This window comes from Sinocyclocheilus rhinocerous, unplaced genomic scaffold (assembly GCF_001515625.1).
Source record: "Sinocyclocheilus rhinocerous isolate Xijiao unplaced genomic scaffold, SAMN03320098_v1.1 scaffold2696, whole genome shotgun sequence".
NCBI classification, from domain to species: Eukaryota; Metazoa; Chordata; class Actinopteri; order Cypriniformes; family Cyprinidae; genus Sinocyclocheilus; species Sinocyclocheilus rhinocerous.
The window spans coordinates 118,095-136,768 of record NW_015639582.1 but is presented as its reverse complement, the minus strand read 5'-3'; the positions used below and the strand labels follow the sequence as shown (position 1 = coordinate 136,768).

General features: G+C 35.8%; 1 protein-coding gene across 2 annotated transcripts in view; it reads right to left on the bottom strand.

The window, feature by feature from the left end:
* stac3 (SH3 and cysteine rich domain 3) overlaps positions 1-18,335 on the bottom strand; it is a 70,126-nt gene extending 51,791 nt beyond the window's left edge. Inside the window, exons 1-7 of one of the 2 annotated variants that reach the window (XM_016567254.1) lie at positions 18,326-18,335; positions 10,585-10,606; positions 6,045-6,106; positions 5,886-5,964; positions 5,661-5,817; positions 4,971-5,068; positions 4,824-4,884 (exon numbers count right to left, since the gene is read on the bottom strand). In XM_016567254.1, the coding sequence (XP_016422740.1) occupies positions 4,824-4,884; positions 4,971-5,068; positions 5,661-5,817; positions 5,886-5,964; positions 6,045-6,061 (412 nt within the window). In that variant the 5' untranslated portion in view covers positions 6,062-6,106; positions 10,585-10,606; positions 18,326-18,335. Of the gene's footprint in view, positions 1-4,823; positions 4,885-4,970; positions 5,069-5,660; positions 5,818-5,885; positions 5,965-6,044; positions 6,107-10,584; positions 10,693-18,325 lie in introns of those variants that run through there. The other variant, XM_016567253.1, reaches the window with a different exon arrangement.
* Positions 18,336-18,674: the final 339 nt, after the last annotated feature.

Genomic DNA, 18,674 nt, shown 5'->3' with positions numbered 1-18,674 from the left:
TGCAAGTGAACATCGCTTTATTGTGCCAGCCCAAAGAGGCACAAAATCACTTTCACTAACTTTTAAATTAAATGTTCCCTCCTGGTGGAATGACCTGCCCAACTCAATCCCAGCAGCTGAGTCCTTAGCCATCTTCAATAATCGGCTGAAAACACATCTCTTCCATCTTTATTTGACCCTCTAACTCTAGCACTCTCTATTCTAATTCTATTCTTAAAAAAAAAAAAACTTGCCCCTTTTAGACTTACACTCTATTTATTTTCTAACTGCTTGTTTTCTTTAAAAAAAAAAGCTAACACTTGCTTTTCTAATCTTTTTGTATTCTATTTATTTTCTTTTTATTTATTATACAATTAACAAAAGCAAAAAAGGCCTCTAACACTAGCTTGCTCTATTCTTTTTCTATTCTATGTTTTCTTTTTATTTATTATATGATTAAACCTTGCTACGTGTACTGCATTAAGCTAACTGAGACTTGTTATAGCACTTGCATATCATTACTCTTTTGTTGATTTTGATTGCTTCTATTGTCCTCATTTGTAAGTCACTTTGGATAAAAGTGTCTGTTAAATGTCTAAATGTAAATGTAATGTAAATGTTTAGAAAAATATAACCTATTTTTCTCGAGGGTTTGAAACTTTTTTCTTATGGTGCCACCTAGTGGACAAATCTCTCAATTAATTTGTCCCATTTTGTCTTGCAAAATCTAGCTATTATCTACTAAACCACTCCAATTGGTCATTGAGTCAACAATGTTTTAGATGAAATGTAACTTTAACTTAAAAGAAAAAAAATACCATGGATTTTATGACAGCTACACTGGGGGAGTCTGTTTGGATTTGGTAGTATGAAACTAGCATCTATTCTTGCTTCTGTTAGTGAGAAATAAATATTAGGCCTTGTATGGTATAATGTTTTCCCTTCACACACACATAGTGGTAAAATGAATAGTATTCAGATTTTTACTATATTTTATTACATCAGTAAGAAGAAAAACATGTTTTTTACTACTATAATAATCTAGAATTGTGTTTTTTCTAAATATAACTAAAAAGAACTATCTCTGTTTTTTAGAGGAAACATACATCAACATCGAGTCAGTCTGATGCGATGGAAGATGCATCAACAAGCTCCTCTACCCCTGTGGCTACACAACCCCCTTTGAAGCAAGCAAGGATAGGTTCAGGGCTTAGCGTGTCACAGCAACGTGTGAACAAACTGGTGTTTAACTTTCTGGTTGATGATGTAAAGTGCTTTTCATTGGTGGAGCAGCCATCCTTCCGAAAATTGATTGAGGGAATCAGTGGCGGGAAGAAAGTGGTGTGCAGAAAAACTCTGATGCAGCGCATTGACAGAGAGTTTGCTGTAATGAAGGAATATGTCATCACCAAGTTTATTAATGTGGACACTGTCTGCACGACAGCAGACATTTGATCAGCACAAAACCACAGTTTCTTCGGAGTCACATGCCATTGGATTGACAAAGACACGCTGGAGAGACATTCTGCAGCATTGGCATGTACACGTCTCAAAGGTCGACACACCTATCTGGAATAAAGCACATAGGTCTTAATTGGCCACAGAAGTGATTCAGGAGATTGCCAATATACATTTGACTGTCCCATCAGTCACAAGATGGGACAAAACTTGCAGGGCTCCCAAAAGAAAAGCTGAGGGAGATCTGTGATACGCTTGATGTACCAAGGCTTCATCCACAAGAGTCTGCATTCCTAAAAGAGTACACTGAGGTTCTGAAGCCTCTAGCTGTTGCCATTGACATTCTCCAGGGTGAAAGCAAATGTTACCTAGGATTTTTAATCCCTACTTTGCTTAGCCTCAAGACAAAGCTATTTGAAAATATGCCTCATTTGTTTTATAATGCACACATTGTCATCACTATCAGTGAGGCTATAGAAGAGTGCTTTGGATCAGTGTTAGCCAGCCATGAAGCAAAGATGGGGACCACAACACTGCCAAAGTTCCGCTTAAACTGGCTTAGCCCTGAGAAGAGAGATGACACGAGGAGAACCTTACTGCAGGAAGCTATTGCTCTGGAACCACTGCACAGTCCAGCTACAGTGAGTACGTTTACATGGACAACAATATTCTGATTTTAACACGATTAAGACAATACTCTGATAAAGAATCTACCATGTAATCAGAAATTTTTTATCTTAATCTTAATCCGGCTAAAGACATACTCAAAGTAAACACAAATCAAATTAAGACGTGGAGTATTTTAGTCGCATTATTGAAGTGCAGTACAGACATGAACACACCTTAATCACACTATTACCGTCGTGTAGGACTTTTTGCCGCATTTTGCGTCAGGCTACACAGAGCAGTGGTCAACTGTTTGACGGCAAACAAAAGAGCATGGCTTCAACAACGCCATCGTCTGTTTGCACATATAGCATGACAAATAATTAACTGCACTTGAAGCTTTTGTAAAATAAAAAATAAAACACCCAAATCTGTATATGACACCATAACGAAGACAAACTATGTTTATTCGTGAAATTCTCGAGGGGACGTCGGATGGCGTCACCTGGGGACGTAATGATGTGTGCCATTAATCGATCTATGAACTATAACATGTAAAACTGGAATATGAAAGGAATATTCTAAAAGCCACTCATGTAAACACCTTAATCATAATTTAGTCTTATTTAGAATAAGGCAAATAATTAGATTACTGATTGATATCCATGTAAACGTAGTCAGTGAGAGATGACAACTCTGTGAAATCTGATGAGTCAGAGGAAAACTTTTTTGTCTTTAATAATGCCAAATCATCATCTGACAGCACAACTCATGATGAAGTCAGAAAGTACTTAGAAGATTCAGATAACAACCTGACGTCTCTTAAGGCATTTCCCATAGTTAAGAGGCTTTTTATCAAGTACACCACATTGCCTTCCAGTGCTCCAGTGGAGCGTCTTTTTAGTCATGGAGGCAATCTTTTGACCTCATCTTGAAACAGAATGAGTGATGACCACATGGAACATGTCTTACTGCTCCGCTACAACAAACAGCACTGTCCCAGTGACCTAACCCATAATGACTGATGTGTGGTGTGGACACTTTATCTGTCGCTCTATTGTCCAGTTTGATTTTTGGAGGATAAAGAGCACACACAAACACACACACATTTAATTAATTTCTTTCCCTAATTGCATTGATAGCTATGAGACACCAGTGTTTTTCTTTTATTAACTGTTTTAATACCTGTTTTATTGCCTATTTGGGTTTATGTATATGCTTTATTTTTTAAGATTAAGTTTTGTTTTTCTTTTTCAAGGCATTGTTACTTGCCAGTGTGTCCTGTCATAGCTATGCAAAGATTTGATTTCTAAAACAGTATCATAGTTATTAAACTATTTCTTGTTATGATTTAAAATATGTATTTAACCTCAGAATGATTTAAAGCAGTGGTTCTCAAACCTGTCCTGGCGTACCCCCAGCCCTGCACATTTTGTATGTCTCCCTCATCTATCACACCTGATTCAACTCCTTAGCCCTGAGAAGAGAGATGACATGAGGAGAACCTTACTGCAGGAAGCTATTGCTCTGGAACCACTGCACAGTCAAGCTACAGTGAGAGATGACAACTCTGTGAAATCTGATGAGTCAGAGGAAAACTTTTTTGTCTTTAATAATGCCAAATCATCATCTGACAGCACAACTCATGATGAAGTCAGAAAGTACTTAGAAGATTCAGATAACAACCTGACGTCTCTTAAGGCATTTCCCATAGTTAAGAGGCTTTTTATGAAGTACAACACCACATTGCCTTCCAGTGCTCCAGTGGAGCGTCTTTTTAGTCATGGAGGCAATCTTTTGACCTCATCTTGAAACAGAATGAGTGATGACCACATGGAACATGTCTTACTGCTCCGCTACAACAAACAGCACTGTCCCAGTGACCTAACCCATAATGACTGATGTGTGGTGTGGACACTTTATCTGTCGCTCTATTGTCCAGTTTGATTTTTGGAGGATAAAGAGCACACACAAACACACACACATTTAATTAATTTCTTTCCCTAATTGCATTGATAGCTATGAGACACCAGTGTTTTTCTTTTATTAACTGTTTTAATACCTGTTTTATTGCCTATTTGGGTTTATGTATATGCTTTATTTTTTAAGATTAATTTTTGTTTTTCTTTTTCAAGGCATTGTTACTTGCCAGTGTGTCCTGTCATAGCTATGCAAAGATTTGATTTCTAAAACAGTATTAAACCATTTTTTTGTTATGAAGTCTGGTTTTGTGGTGGCTGTGCTTTAAAATTAAATTAATATAAGTTGATATAAAATCAAGTGATGAAAGATTTTGAAATTCTAACAGTAAACAGAGTTGAGTACTACTGTAAGGTTAACCCTGCCTGGTATAAATGTTTGAAAATTATTTAGTTGAAAATATCCATTAGAAACTTAAAAGTAATCCAAAAGTAATCAAATGTAATTAGTTACTTTACTTTTATAAAGTAATTAAAAAGTTACACTACTTATTACATTTTAAATAGGGTAATTTGTAATTTGTAACCTATTACATTTCCAAAGTAACCTTCCCAACACTGGGGTTGGATTAAGGGATCTAAAATATGGTCATGCAGAATAAGTCATTAATATGTGCTTTAGAAGTACTATTAAACAGCTAATATGATAGTAATATGCATGCTAGTTAATAGTGAAGATTGGTCCTTAAAACAAAGTGTTACCAATTATTATTATTTTCTTTCTTTTTTTAAACACTGCTTCAACACTGCAGTCTTTTTTGTGTTGCAAAAAATTATCTCTCATAAATACATCATACTCACCAGGGTTATTGATCTCTTGATCGTAGAGTGGAGAGCTGTATGCCCGTCTAAAACCAGGCGGCTGACAAAGAAGATATTAATGAAAATAAACGGACAAACTGACAGTGCGATTTTACCATATCATATACGTATAATAAAATGTCTCACTATTTTGCCAAAGCATCTCTGGAACTGCACATATGACTGGCACGAGTGGTGAATGTTGGTCTTGCAGTTTTTGCAGCGCAAGGCAAATTTATTATTGACTGAAAGTAGAAAAGAAATCAGTTATTATACCAAATTACATTTTGTAATGGGTACGACTCTACTTATTTCTCTAAATGACATTCACATGAGCATAATATGCAACTTAATTTTACGCACTTTGACACATACACAGATTAGTGCCTACTTCATCATCATTCGGTTGACCTGCCCACTGTCCTAACCACAGACAGAAGAACTACTACAACACCAGGATCACTGGACTAAAAAAAACATCACTTTCTAAAGCATCCCAATGTTAGGACAGTGGCTGTTTATTTTCAACTGTGTGAATGTCTCAGCGGATCCTTTGCTTAAGCTGTTGCAATTCGACACAGGCTTTGCAAACAGACGTGTACAGAAAGATATGGACCTAACAGTAATGCCACAACATTTAAGTAAACAAGTTAACGTATGGGACTTTATCATGTTGGATGAAGCCTGTACTGAGGCTTTACTGATTCTAGTGGAAGCAGAATATTCTATATGCTGTTTTCACTATAGGGAAGACACACACCTACACATACAATTGATTCTTGTTGTTGAGGAGTGATTAGATTTCATTGGCAATGATGGTGTGAGATGTGAACTTACGAACAATCATTCGTGCGCAGACGTCACAAAACTTGGGTTTCTTGCAGTAGTGGTCCTTAAATTTGTGTGGCCTGTCATTGACCTGAACTACAGGCTCAGGGGTCGGAGGGGGAGGGGCCTCTTCTTCCTCCACCTCTTCATCATACACAAAATAAACCTGAGGAGGACAGAAAGTGAGCTGTGTACACAAAATACAGACACAAGGAGAGAGACTGTCATACGTACAGTGTTGTCGTCCTCCTTTACAACATTGTCTGGAGCTGGAGGGTTATCATGAATATCCAGCGAATCTTTATCCTCGAGTCTGAAACACAATCAGCATTTGGATAGTTGTGCACTTATATAATGTTCCTGAAAGACAATGTAATCTGTGGAAAGACTCACTGGTCATATTGAGCCATAAATACAGCCTCTTCAACCTGCAGTCAGTCAGGAGAATTCAGCACCTACACACCATGACACGTAAACTGATCTGATGTTCAATCAAATGATTTGACGATGAAACTCTAACCCTGCTCCTGGAGAGCTACTGTCCTGCAGATTTCAACGCCAAACCCAGCCAACACCCCCGAACCAGCTAACAATGGTGTTCGGGATCACTTGATAATTACAGACAGGTGTGTTAAAGCAGGTTGGAACTGAAGTCTGAAGGACGGTAGCTCTCCAGGAGCAGGGTTGGAGATCCTTGAATTAAAGGGATTACACTTTTACTAACTCACTAACTATCTAATTAACTAAATAAAAGTTTATTCAAGTATTTTAATTAATTAATGCTTCAGAAAAGTACAGTAGCCTATTAAAAACTTTTTTCCACAAATATAGGTTTCTGTTAGTACTCCAGCATATGTTTTACATACTATCTTATAAACATACATATTCAAGTTCATATTAACAAGTTAGCTTTGTGGTAGAATATTTACATTTACATTTACATTTAGTCATTTAGCAGACGTTTTATCCAAAGCGACTTACAAATGAGGACAATAAAAGCTGTCAAAACTAACAAAAGAGCAACAATATATAAGTGCAAATGACAAGTCTTGGTTAGCCTAACGCATTATATATATATATATATATATTATACACACACACACACACACATATACAGAATAGCTTTGGCTTTTGTCGCTTGCTTCATTCATTAATAAATCAGCCAATTTAAATGAATCGGTTAAATTAATGACTCTAGTATCATTTCATTTTTCCAACATTTCATATTTCTAAATTCTAAATTTTATATTTAAAACATTGATCTCATAACATTATTTATACAATTGTAATTGCAAATGCGGTTTCTTTTCACCTCTGCAGTGCAAAGATATAATTTTGTTGATACAGATTTCATTTGATTGGTAATAGCCTTATACTGTTAATTAGTGTAATTAAACAATGCTCAACAGCATAGAACTTTATTTCTTATAAATAATTATGAGAGGGCTGCCTCATAATTATGTTTGCTTTTTCTGTTTGAGCAACTTTGTGTCGTACGGTGTCATTTGATTGTTACATAAAATCAAGATTAGTGTCTGAACCATAAACCTCATATCATATATTGAACCAAATTGTAAAATGCCTATACAGGGTGTGTTGTTAATGCCTGAAATAGCATAATAAGCAGAATGCAGAAGCACTTGTACAAGTCTATTGTCTGAGTGAAAATGAGCCAAAAATCGTGAGATCCTCTATAAGCGTCAATGTGTGTGAGTGATGGTGTGAAAAGTAAGAATTGTAGTATTGATTATTGTAAATAAAATGTACACTTATTTAGGTTGTGATTGCCAGTTGTTGATAAACTAAATCTGCTGTAAAAGGGGCGAGCTGGTTAAGGCCACTGTGTTAATTGCTTGACATGCCCACATCACCAGAGTTTAAGGTACAGGCTAGTTTAACATTACAATAATGCAAATTAACACTGTGTGCATCTTTTTATGTTGCTATAGCAGTTTGCATGTGTAACGGAGGAGGCCTCGTGACAATGGAGTGGGAATCCACTTGCAGGCTTTTATTGTAGAGCATAGTCAAACAGGCAGGGTCAAACACCAGCAAAACAGTACATACAAGGCAATCCAAAAGAGTAATTCACAAAACAGGCAAAGGTAAGGGCAGACAGCAAACAATCATAAACAGATAAACAGTCCAAGATCAAAACACTCAAAGACAAGGCAGGGCAAGAAAACACGGGAATGACACTAGGGGGAAACAGAAAAACCTTACAGGCTAAGCAATCACCAGCGATGTGTTTGTGTGTGAGTGCAGTCTTTATAGTCCTCCTAATATGAGATAGCTGTGAGCTAACGAGGTAATGAAAGACAGGTGCTAGCAATGATGATGAGTGCAGATGAGTCCGGGCAAAGGATTATGGGAAATGGAGTCCTGGGTGAATGGCAAAGGTACAGGATGTACCAGCTGGCGATTGTAACAGCATGAAAGTTATTTTAAATTAACACATTTTGCCCCATTTTTTAAATAAATGTTTATACCATGGACGTTTGTCACCCCACAACTTTAAATGCTGTAATTTTTAAATGCTGTAAAAAAAAAATAATTATTATTATTTTTACTTGTTGCACATTTGAATTATCAGTAACTTTGATATATTATATAGTAAAGCTTATCAGGGAAAACTGTAAATTTACAAAGCAGTTTAACTTCACTGTCTTAAGACAAATAATGTAATTGAAAATCCTGCTCTGCAGATGTCAACGTGTATCTGATGTTAATAAAATCTTGGCCTAATTTTGACAAAGTACTATTTATATTTATATAAGTATTATTTATATATTTATTTATTGCCTTCAGTTGAACTTTGTTTTTATTGTGCAATAATAATTGTGTTTCTACTTATAACTTCTGAAGAAAACATGACAATGACTGTACAGGAGCAGCAACCTTCATTTTGAAACAAGTACAGCAGATTGCATACGTTTGTATAAAGCATAATGAAATATGAAATATTTGTCCAATCAAAAACATCAGTTCAGCCATTTAATATCCCACATAGACTACTATTGTTTTTATATACATTTACATTACATTTACATTTAGCAGACGCTTTTATCCAAAGCGACTTACAAATGAGGACAATGGAAGCAATCAAAATCAACAAAAGACCAATGATATACAAGTGCTATAACAAGTCTCAGTTAGCTTAAGCAGTACACGTAGCAAGGTTTTTACACTAAGGTTCTAGTGTAAGACGCCTTTTTTTGTTAATTGTATAATAAATAAAAAGAAAACAAATAGATAGAATACAAAAATAATAGAGAAGCTAGTGTTAGATTTTTTTTTTTTTTTTTTAAGAAAACAAGCAGTTAGTAAATGAATAGAGTGCAAGTCTAAAAGGAGCAGTTTTTTTTTTTTTTTTTTTCAAGAATAGAATTATAAATAGACAGTGCTAGAGTTAGAGGGTCAAATAGAGATGAGATGTGTTTTTTAGCCGATTCTTGAAGATGGTTAAGGACTCAGCTGCTTGGATTGAGTTGGGCAGGTCATTCCACCAGGAGGGAACAGTTAATTTAAAAGTCTGTGAAAGTGATTTTGTGCCTCTTTGGGATAGTTACAGATACAGATAGTTAGTTTAGATACTTTAGTTAGTATACAGATACTTATTGATTTTATAAGCTAATCCTAAGCCAAACCCTCACAGAAAACATTTAGCATATTTACAATAATAATAATTAAAAAAAAAAAAAACTTTAATTTATACCTGTTTTACAAATGAGGATGTCCCCAAAGGGAGGTTTTTGAAGCTTTTGTCAGGTTTCGCTCACAAATGTGTCCCAAAAATATGGTTAAGTACACACACACATACACACGTTTGTTTCTGTGAATTGTGGGGACTTTCCATAGACTTATATTACTTTTATACTGACCAAACGATATTTTCTATCCCCTAACCCAGGGGTAGGCAAGTTCGGTCCTAGAGAGCCGCAGTCCTGCAGAGTTCAGCTCCAAACCTAATCAAACACACCTGAACAAGCTAATCAATGTCTTCAGGATTACTAAGGCTATATAGGCAGGTGAGGTTTTTTTTCAGGGTTGGAGCTGAACTTGTAGAAGATTTTTATTAATCCAAATAGGAATTAATCAAGTATAATCATTATGAATATAGCCATTTAAATATCCAGTTATACTTCCATTATAATCCCATATGCCTGTGTGTAAAAACAGGCCTACGTGGCTAAAGTAGACAGGCCCTAAGATTAGAAACATCTGGGAAACATAAGTGGGGGCCTTCTTTCTTTACCATAACCAGAACCCCTTCTCTCTAGGGAGAACTGTATGCACAAAGGAACCATTCTATGTATGGAAAACGCCTTAAAGTCAGAACTGTATAAAAAGAAGACAAGATGATCATTCTGCAGATGTTTTGCTGCAGAGAGCATCTCCGTTTTATTCTCATTGATGATGAAATAAAATGTATCTTCTGGCATCGAAACTCAAGACTGAGTGTGGTTCCTCAGACGAGCGGCAGACGACAACACAAACTCTGCAGGACTGCGGCTCTCTAGGACCGAACTTGTCTACCCCTGCCCTAACCCAACCCTAACCCTAAACCTACCCCTTACAGAAAACCTGTTTGCATTCTTACACTTTCAGATAAACATCATTTACTATTTTTAATATATTTTTTTCCCGCAGACCGGTCCCCACAATGTCAAAAATTTCAGGTTTTACTATCCTTGTGGGGACATTTGGTCACGCACACACACACACACACACACACACAGTTTCTATTTCTAGGCCTGGAAACTCTATCTGAAGCCAACAAAATTAGGATCTCTCACTAGGCAGACTTTCAGAGGAAATACAATGGACAATTTCTGTTGTAAATAAATAAATGTAAATGTTGGAACATGTAAAAGCATACATTCTCAACAGGAGGAGTGAATCATGTGACCTAAACTATAGTAAATATACATACCTTTTAATGATGTTTTGCTTTACTATAATCCAATGTCTTCAATGAGTTATCAATCAGAGATGTTGTCCTACAGCGTGTTGTTTATATTAGTTATATATATATATATATATATATATATATATAGTTAATCTTAACTCCTTAATAAGCAGACTGGTCTGAGCTGAGGAACTAACACTTGTAGGTGTACATGTGTTTCTGTGTCAGTCTGAGTGTTTTAAACAGATGGTAAAGAGTAATAAGACCACCCCTCTCTCTCTCTCTCTCTCTCTCTCTGTCCATCTGACAGCAGTGTTGCCAACTTAGCAATTTTGTTGCTAAATTTAGCAACTTTTCACACTAGCAACTTTTTCTTCCAAAAGCACCCAGCAACAAATTTAGCTATTTTAAAAATTAATTTGGTAACTTTTAGCAACTTTTGATAAGTGACTCAAGCGATAAAAAGGCACACATTTTCCATCTTAATTACACAAAATGAGGAAACCAAAGATGTCTAGCAGTACACACATCACATGAATTACAAAGAATTATTCATCACATGAATTATTAAGTGAGCTGCTATTAGCAATTGCTCAATTTAATAATAATAATTGAATAATTGAATAACTGTTAATTTATGATACACTTTGTTAGTAGCTTGTACCTGCGATTGTTGATCAGTTAGTACACTGAAAGAAAAATATCTAGAAAAATGGAAAAGCTACTAGTAATTTTCCAGGACATTATCCGTTATCCATTTTTCATTATCCATTGTAACCCTGTAACCCGAAAACACAAAATACAATGTGTAATTTAAAATGCAGGTAAAAAAAACCTCGGAAAATTCCTTCATATTAACATAGTAGATTGTGCCCTAGTTTCCTAGCTAATAAAAAAACTTAAATTGTAAGCCCTAATTGTTAAAAAATGTGTAAGTGTTCAATAATTCAATGTTGTATTTAAAAATAGTTATTTATATTTTAATATTATATTACGTTATATTATTTTACGAACAAATCTAAATGAACATATATAAAATCTTTTTTTGCTGAGATTTGAAGTAGTGTCAATTTTGCGTCGTAATTACGTAATGATGTCATCGGGCAATGACATCACAACGTCATTTAGCAACTTTTAGCAACAAATTGACCTTCCTTTAGCAACTTCCCCTGAAAATGAGTTGGCAACACTGTCTGACAGACATGCACACATGTGCAGTCACTTCTAGTCATTCACAGATTCACTGCAGGCCTGTCAGTTTGCATCCAATGTTTAACAAAGAAATTGTAACAACAACAGAAAATGTTTGTTTTTTTTCCAGGTGCACCTGAAAACTATAAACTTCCTAGTAGATGCTCAAAAACATTAAATAAGGCACAGCTCTATCATTACCAACATGGTATTTTAAAACCCTTTGGTATTTTTTCCAACTTTACAGCTTTACAGCGATATATGCTTACTGGAATTTGCTCTTTTGAGAGGAAAAATCTTAAGTTTAGCCCTTAAATTCAAGGAGCTTTGTAATCAGATGGTGCTTTGACTTGACTTGCTTTATGGTTTCCTTTGCTAGCACCTGAAGACACAAAATTGGTCTCCTGTCACTGTTTTCATTAAACCAAACTCAATATAATTTTCACAATATTTTCTCAATTTAAATATTTTAGCTTAGCTTTCTCCCACAATTCTTAAAAAATAGACAACTTAAAATAACATGTAATTTAATAGATGTTCTGAAAAATAAACATTTTTGCAGTCTATATAAAAAAATATCCATTATTCAATTAATTATATTTAAAAAAAATGGTTTCAATTAATCATTCAATGACTCACTCAGAATTAACTAGTTTTGTTCCAGGATGAATTAGATTTATTTATTTATTTTGTAATGGATTCAATCATTTGAAGCATTTGAAGTCACTTTTAAAAGGTGATTTTGATCGCTACCGTAGATGCTGTTTTGCGGTGTTGGTAAATTCACCACTTAATTTTGAGTTAAAATATGTTGTTGTAACTTGCGTTACTGAGATTGTAACGAGTAATAATATTACCCAAATTTGATTAGTAATGCGTTATATTACTGCGTTACAGCAAAAAGTAATATACTACTGTAATATTATTACTTTTGTAATGCGTTACTCCCAACACTGGACATTAGTGATATTATCCAAACTTTTCTCTTACTACTTCTGTGATTACTTGAATGTTTGTAACACAGACATAACGATAATGTGTGATTTGAATGTTACAGTCAAGGTTTGTGTGTAGCCATGCAGTGTATATCCCAGTTGTGTTCCAGGCATCATGACAACAAAGTGAGTTCTCATATGTATGAGCGGCTGCTCTCAGGAATGAATGGCCAATGTCATTATTTTGCCTACATAATAAACCTTTCTGGTTTGTGTCACAAAAACCTACAGGATGCCTTCAGAACACACTGAAAATACAGCATGTGTCTTATTATATCTATCCGTGATACTTCAGTATCCTTTTTTTAAGTTTGAGACTGGTTGCTATGCACAGCTATTACATGGATGACTATCAGCAAGACATTTTATTTATTTATTTTATTTTTTTTACAATTTCCCCTTTTGTGGTATGAAAAAGAGAGAAAATTAAATGGTGTGATTCAGCAGAATGTTGTCTCCTCAGGTGTACATTGTGATGTGTTTAGGTCCGAAAAAACAAAACAAAACAAAAAACTAAATGATGGCTCAACTTCTAATCACTCATCAGAGTATGGTGGTGTTTTTACAAGTGCACAGAAAATCTAATAATCCAGTGCTGACCCCCCATAACACCCAAAAAATATATACTTGGGGGGTCCCCTGGTTTTTCAATAAAACTATAATACTTGAAACATGAAACTAGTGAAAATGAAAATTAAATGAAAATATTTGATTGCTGTATTAAATTTAGACCTGCTCATGTTACATATTTTATTTTTACATGTTTTTACAGCATTGCTCATTATAACCAATCACACACCATTCTGTTGATCTTAGGAATGCAGTAGCCAATCAGAGACATTCAGATTGATTCAGACTGAAACTCACAAATTCCCTAATCATAAGCAACAAAGTGCAAGATGTATGTACGATGTAAGAGATTAATTTATCATACAGTCAGGGATGGGCAGTATTTCTGATAAATGTATTTAAAATACGTATTTGAAATACAAAATACTATTTTGTATTTTGTATTTAAATACCTTTGAAAAAAATCTAATGTATTTTGTATTTAAATACATTTAACCTTAGTATTTTTGTATTTTCAAAATACTTTTTGCCAGTCAACATCTTTATTATGCAGTTGATTTCCTGTGTCAACTAGTTCAGACATACCACTTTCATGTGAGCTGCAGCTGTACGAGTCCATCTAGATTTGGGTGAGTGAATTTTCATGATTCCTGTAAGGAAATTAGGAATAATGCTGCCTTCATGTGCAGACATTTCCTACTTCCCAATTCTGAAGTTGTGATTACGAGCTTGTCACATTCAAGTGCTTTGCTGTCGGAAAGAATCATGGAGGAGCCCAGGTTTCTTGGGGAAATTATTTTAAAAAAGCCAAAATCTTTTGAAGATACTTAATTCAGAATCAGCTTTATTCAGAATCAGAATCAGCCTTATTCAGAATCAGAATCAGCTTTATTCGCCAAGTGTGCGCAAATTTTCAGACTGATGAGCTTTGTAAAAATCGACGCGTTTCAGAAAGGCGGGGCATAGAGGAGAAACAATAATGTAAAGTATGTGGAAAATAATGTGTTTTTTGAACCTTAAACCGCATAAACACATTTCATTACACCAAATACACAAAATACTGTTATTTTTAGCAACATCATATGACCCCTTTAAACACTGTTATAATTATGAGGGGATCCTTGGAAAATTCTCTCCCCTGTAAGGGGTCCCTGCCTCCAAAAAGTTTGAAAAACCCTGGTCTAAGTCTTACTGCTCTGTGTGCAGGTGATTGTTTTTAATTATTGTGTTAATGAATTTAGTTGTACTGGTTAATTTGCATGTTCTGTGTTCTTGTCTTTTTAAAAGTCATGTTATTTTCTTTAAATGAACATATATAGAGTCACATAAAATGGATGGTGTAGTCTATGTATTTCTTGTCTGTTATTATACTTCTGTTATCATTCTAATCCAAGAAGTGCAGGGGAGACGTGAGTGGTGAGCAATCCGACAATTTGTCATCTTTTTATTCTTCCTAACAATACTACAACACAACTACGGGTTTCCCAGTACATACAACGTAACACAGAGGAAATTAAAGGAACGCAGAGAAATCAATTCTTGTTTCATGAATACACAAATATCCAATGTATTTTATTCTTCCTAGTTAATAATGTATGATCACAATGGGTATATAAGCAACTTACTTCCGCGTTCCGTAAACCATAGTACATCACTTCTGGTTTTTACGCTCTACGCTGACATGGTGCTGCTTTGTACACAAAGCCTTCAGGAGCTGCCAAAGACGAAAATGTCCATCTCACTTGCAGAACACAAGCTTCTAGAGGCACATAACTCTGAAGTAATGAATATGGATATATATGGATATGCACGTTAACATCCAAAACACCGGCCACCAAAATGGACAAGGGATTTTAGATATATGCTTCCTTATACACAATGGACTACGAGGTTATGTAAGCTAGCGGAACAAAAATGCTGTACAATATGTCACTATCTAGCTAACATAATCTACCTAGTCTTTTTATGGACGTATGGCTCTACATATTCACATTAACACACTGGGAATTTTTTCACCAGTATCAAATAAAGACAGGCTGACTGTTGATGTCAGCATTAGGGCAGCCTCTCACAGGTCTATGAGGAAAAGCGAGAAGCCACACAGCCTGAGAGTACCGTTAGGGATGGTGTGGGTGTTCTGTTCCAGTTCTGTTTTGAATTTTGCTATGGGTTTGATTGCATCATATAATAATTGCTGTTAATAGTGTTCATCGTCTGTTTGATTACGTTTTTAATTGATTTTTCCGTACATTTCTGCCATATGTACATTAACTGACAGTCACCACTGATAAGCTACTACTAAATATTGTAGAAACTTAATTTTCTGTAAAGTTGCTTTGCAACGATTTGTATCATTAAAAGCGCTATTCAAATAAACTTGAATTGAATTCTGTCTGTTCCAGTTCAGTGAAAGTTTTTATTAAGCCATTCAGATTTGGAATAAGAATAGACAAATCTATGATCATGACAAGTCTCTTTGCTGTCCTGAGAGGCTTGGTAAAAGCATGCACATTATTATAGTAAATGTGTAGTAACCATAGTTTTTTGGCGGACTGTTTACCATTTGTATAACCACAGTTTTACTATAAATACCATGGTTACACTGTAATTAGTGTGGCAAAATTATGGTTAATTTATGTTTACAATGGTTTAACTACAATATCCATTTTTGGTTTTAATAAAATAGGTCATCACCAGACCAACACTCACCCGGCCGGAAGGAGGAATCAGGTGAGTTAATTAAAAGCCCTATTTGCACGGGATTAGTATTATCTGTGTGATTTTGAAATTACCCCCCCACATCTGAATTTCGTGTGGTGCATTCGCACGGGATAAGCGAAGCCTGTGATTTTACTCTAATTTACTGACTTGTCTCCCGGATACCCGGATGTCAAGGCTTTGAGAGTCCCGTTCTATGGTCCAGATGAATTTAAAAAAAAGAAACTAATATAGTTTTGTGTGCTGTGTCATTTACATTTCACCAGGTTAAAATAATATTTCAAGCTTTATGCTTGATTTATTTGTAACACATTAACCTCAAAACCTTTTCAGCTTTCTCTTTCTGCAAATTGTATACAACCTCCGCAATTATTACAAATGACTGGAGTTCACCAGGTAATATTAATCCCGTGCGAATAGGGCTAAAGAGATCGTTCACCCAAAAATGAAAATTCTGTCATGAGGATGACCTTAAGCACACGTGTGGTTTTGTTTACAGTTTCTGGTTCTCTTGCAAAAAGGGCTGTGTGAAAGCGAACCGCACCAAACAAAAAAAATCAGCATTGTATTTGGTCCGGACCAAAGCAAGTGAACCAGCGGACTTTCCTGGTGTGAATACACCTTTACTCACCTTCATGCCGTTCCAAACCCGTAAGACCTTCGTTCATCTTTGGAACACAAATTAAGATATTTTTGATCAAATCCGAGAGCTCTCAGACCCTGCATAGACAGCAACACAACTGAAATGTTCTCAGGTTCAGAAACGTAGCAAGGACATCGGTAAAATAGTCCATGTGACATCAGGGGTTCAACCGTAATTTTACGAAGCTATGATAATACTGTTTGTGCGCAAAGAAAACAAAAATAATGACTTTAATCAAAATCTCTTGCATCAAACCTGACTTTAGAGTAAACTAACATAGCGGATGATGGGCAAGAAGAAATGGTGAAATGTTTGGACTGCTTTTTACAGAAAATTAGTGGGGGAAATAAGAAAGTCTCCTCTCCAGAAGTCTGAGATATGCTAGTGAGCGACGCCTCGTGGTACCATCACAAAGAGGCACAAAATCACTTTCCAGAACATTTTCGTTCACCGTTCCTGGCTGGTGGAATGATCTTCCCACCCCTATCCGGAATGCTGAATCCCTGACAATTTTCAAGTGACAGCTGAAAACTCACCTCTTTCGTCACTATCTGACTTCATCCTAAAAAAAAAAAAAATTTCTCTATTCTTTCATCTTTCTCTGTCTAGCTTGTACTGAACAATGAACAATGCCTGAAACTTGGTATTACGAGCACTTCCTGTTTCTGTTTGCCTCTTTAAGATGAATCGAAGTCGTGTTGATGGTGTAAACATATACTTTACATTAAGTTATAGCATGAGCTGGAAGTGAGTACAATTCTGTTAGCTCGTTTTGTGATTGAGTATTGTTTTGTTCCAAGTGACAATCTACAGAGCATGTGCACTTTTTCCTCAGGCTTCCCCCACAAACAGGTCTTCTGATCATAAACATTCAATATATTGTACAGTGCTGCTTGCAAATTTGTGAACCATTTAGAATTTTCTATTTCGGCATAAATATGACCCAAAACATAATTAGATTTTTTCATAATTAGACACAAATCCTGAAAGTAGACAAAGAGAATCCAATCAAACAAAGGAGACAAAAATATATACTTTGTCATTTATTTATTGAGAAAAATTATCGGGTGTTAAATATTTGTGAGTGGCAAAAGTATGTGAATCTTTGATTTCAGTATCTGGTGTTACCCCCTTTTGCAGCAATGACTGCAAGCAACGTTTCTTGTAACTGCTGGTCAGTCCTGCACAACATCTTGAAGGAGTTTTAGACCATTCCTCAGTACAGAACCACTTGTTGGTGTTGGTGGGTTTCCTCCTATAAACTACTTGCTTCAGTTTTTGTTCTTCTTTAACCATTCTTTGGTAGAACGACTTGTGTGCTTGGGGTCGTTGTCTTGCTGCATGACCCACTTTCTCTTGAGATTCAGTTCTCGGACAGATGTCCTGACATTTTCCTTCAGAATTTGCTGGTATGATTCAGACTTCATTGTTCCATCAATGATGGCAAGCCGTCCTGGCCCAGATGCAGCAAAACAGGCCCAAACCATGATACTACCACCACCATGTTTCACAGATGGGATAAGGTTCTTATGCTGGAATGCAGTGTTTTCTTTCTTCAAACATAACGCTGCTCATTTAAAACTAAATTTTCTATTTTGGTCTCACCCATCCACAAAACATTTTTCCAGTATTCCTCTGGCTTGTCCACATGATCTTTAGCAAACTGCAGATGGGCAGCAATGTTCTTTTTGGAGAGCAGTGGCTTTCTTCTTGCGACTCTGCCATGCACATCATGGGTGTTCAGTGTTCTCCTGATGATGGGCTCATAAACATTAACATCAGTCAATGTGAGAAAGGCCTTTAGTTGCTTAGAAGTTAGCCTGCAGTCCTTTGAAACCTAGTGGTCTTTTACACGTCTTGCTTTTAGAGTGTTCTTTGTTGGTGGAGCACTCCTGGGGAGGGTAACAGTGGTCTTGAATCTCCTCCATTTGTACACAATCTGTCTGACCGTGGACTGGTGGAGTCCAATCTCTTTAGAGATGGCTTTGAAACCTTTT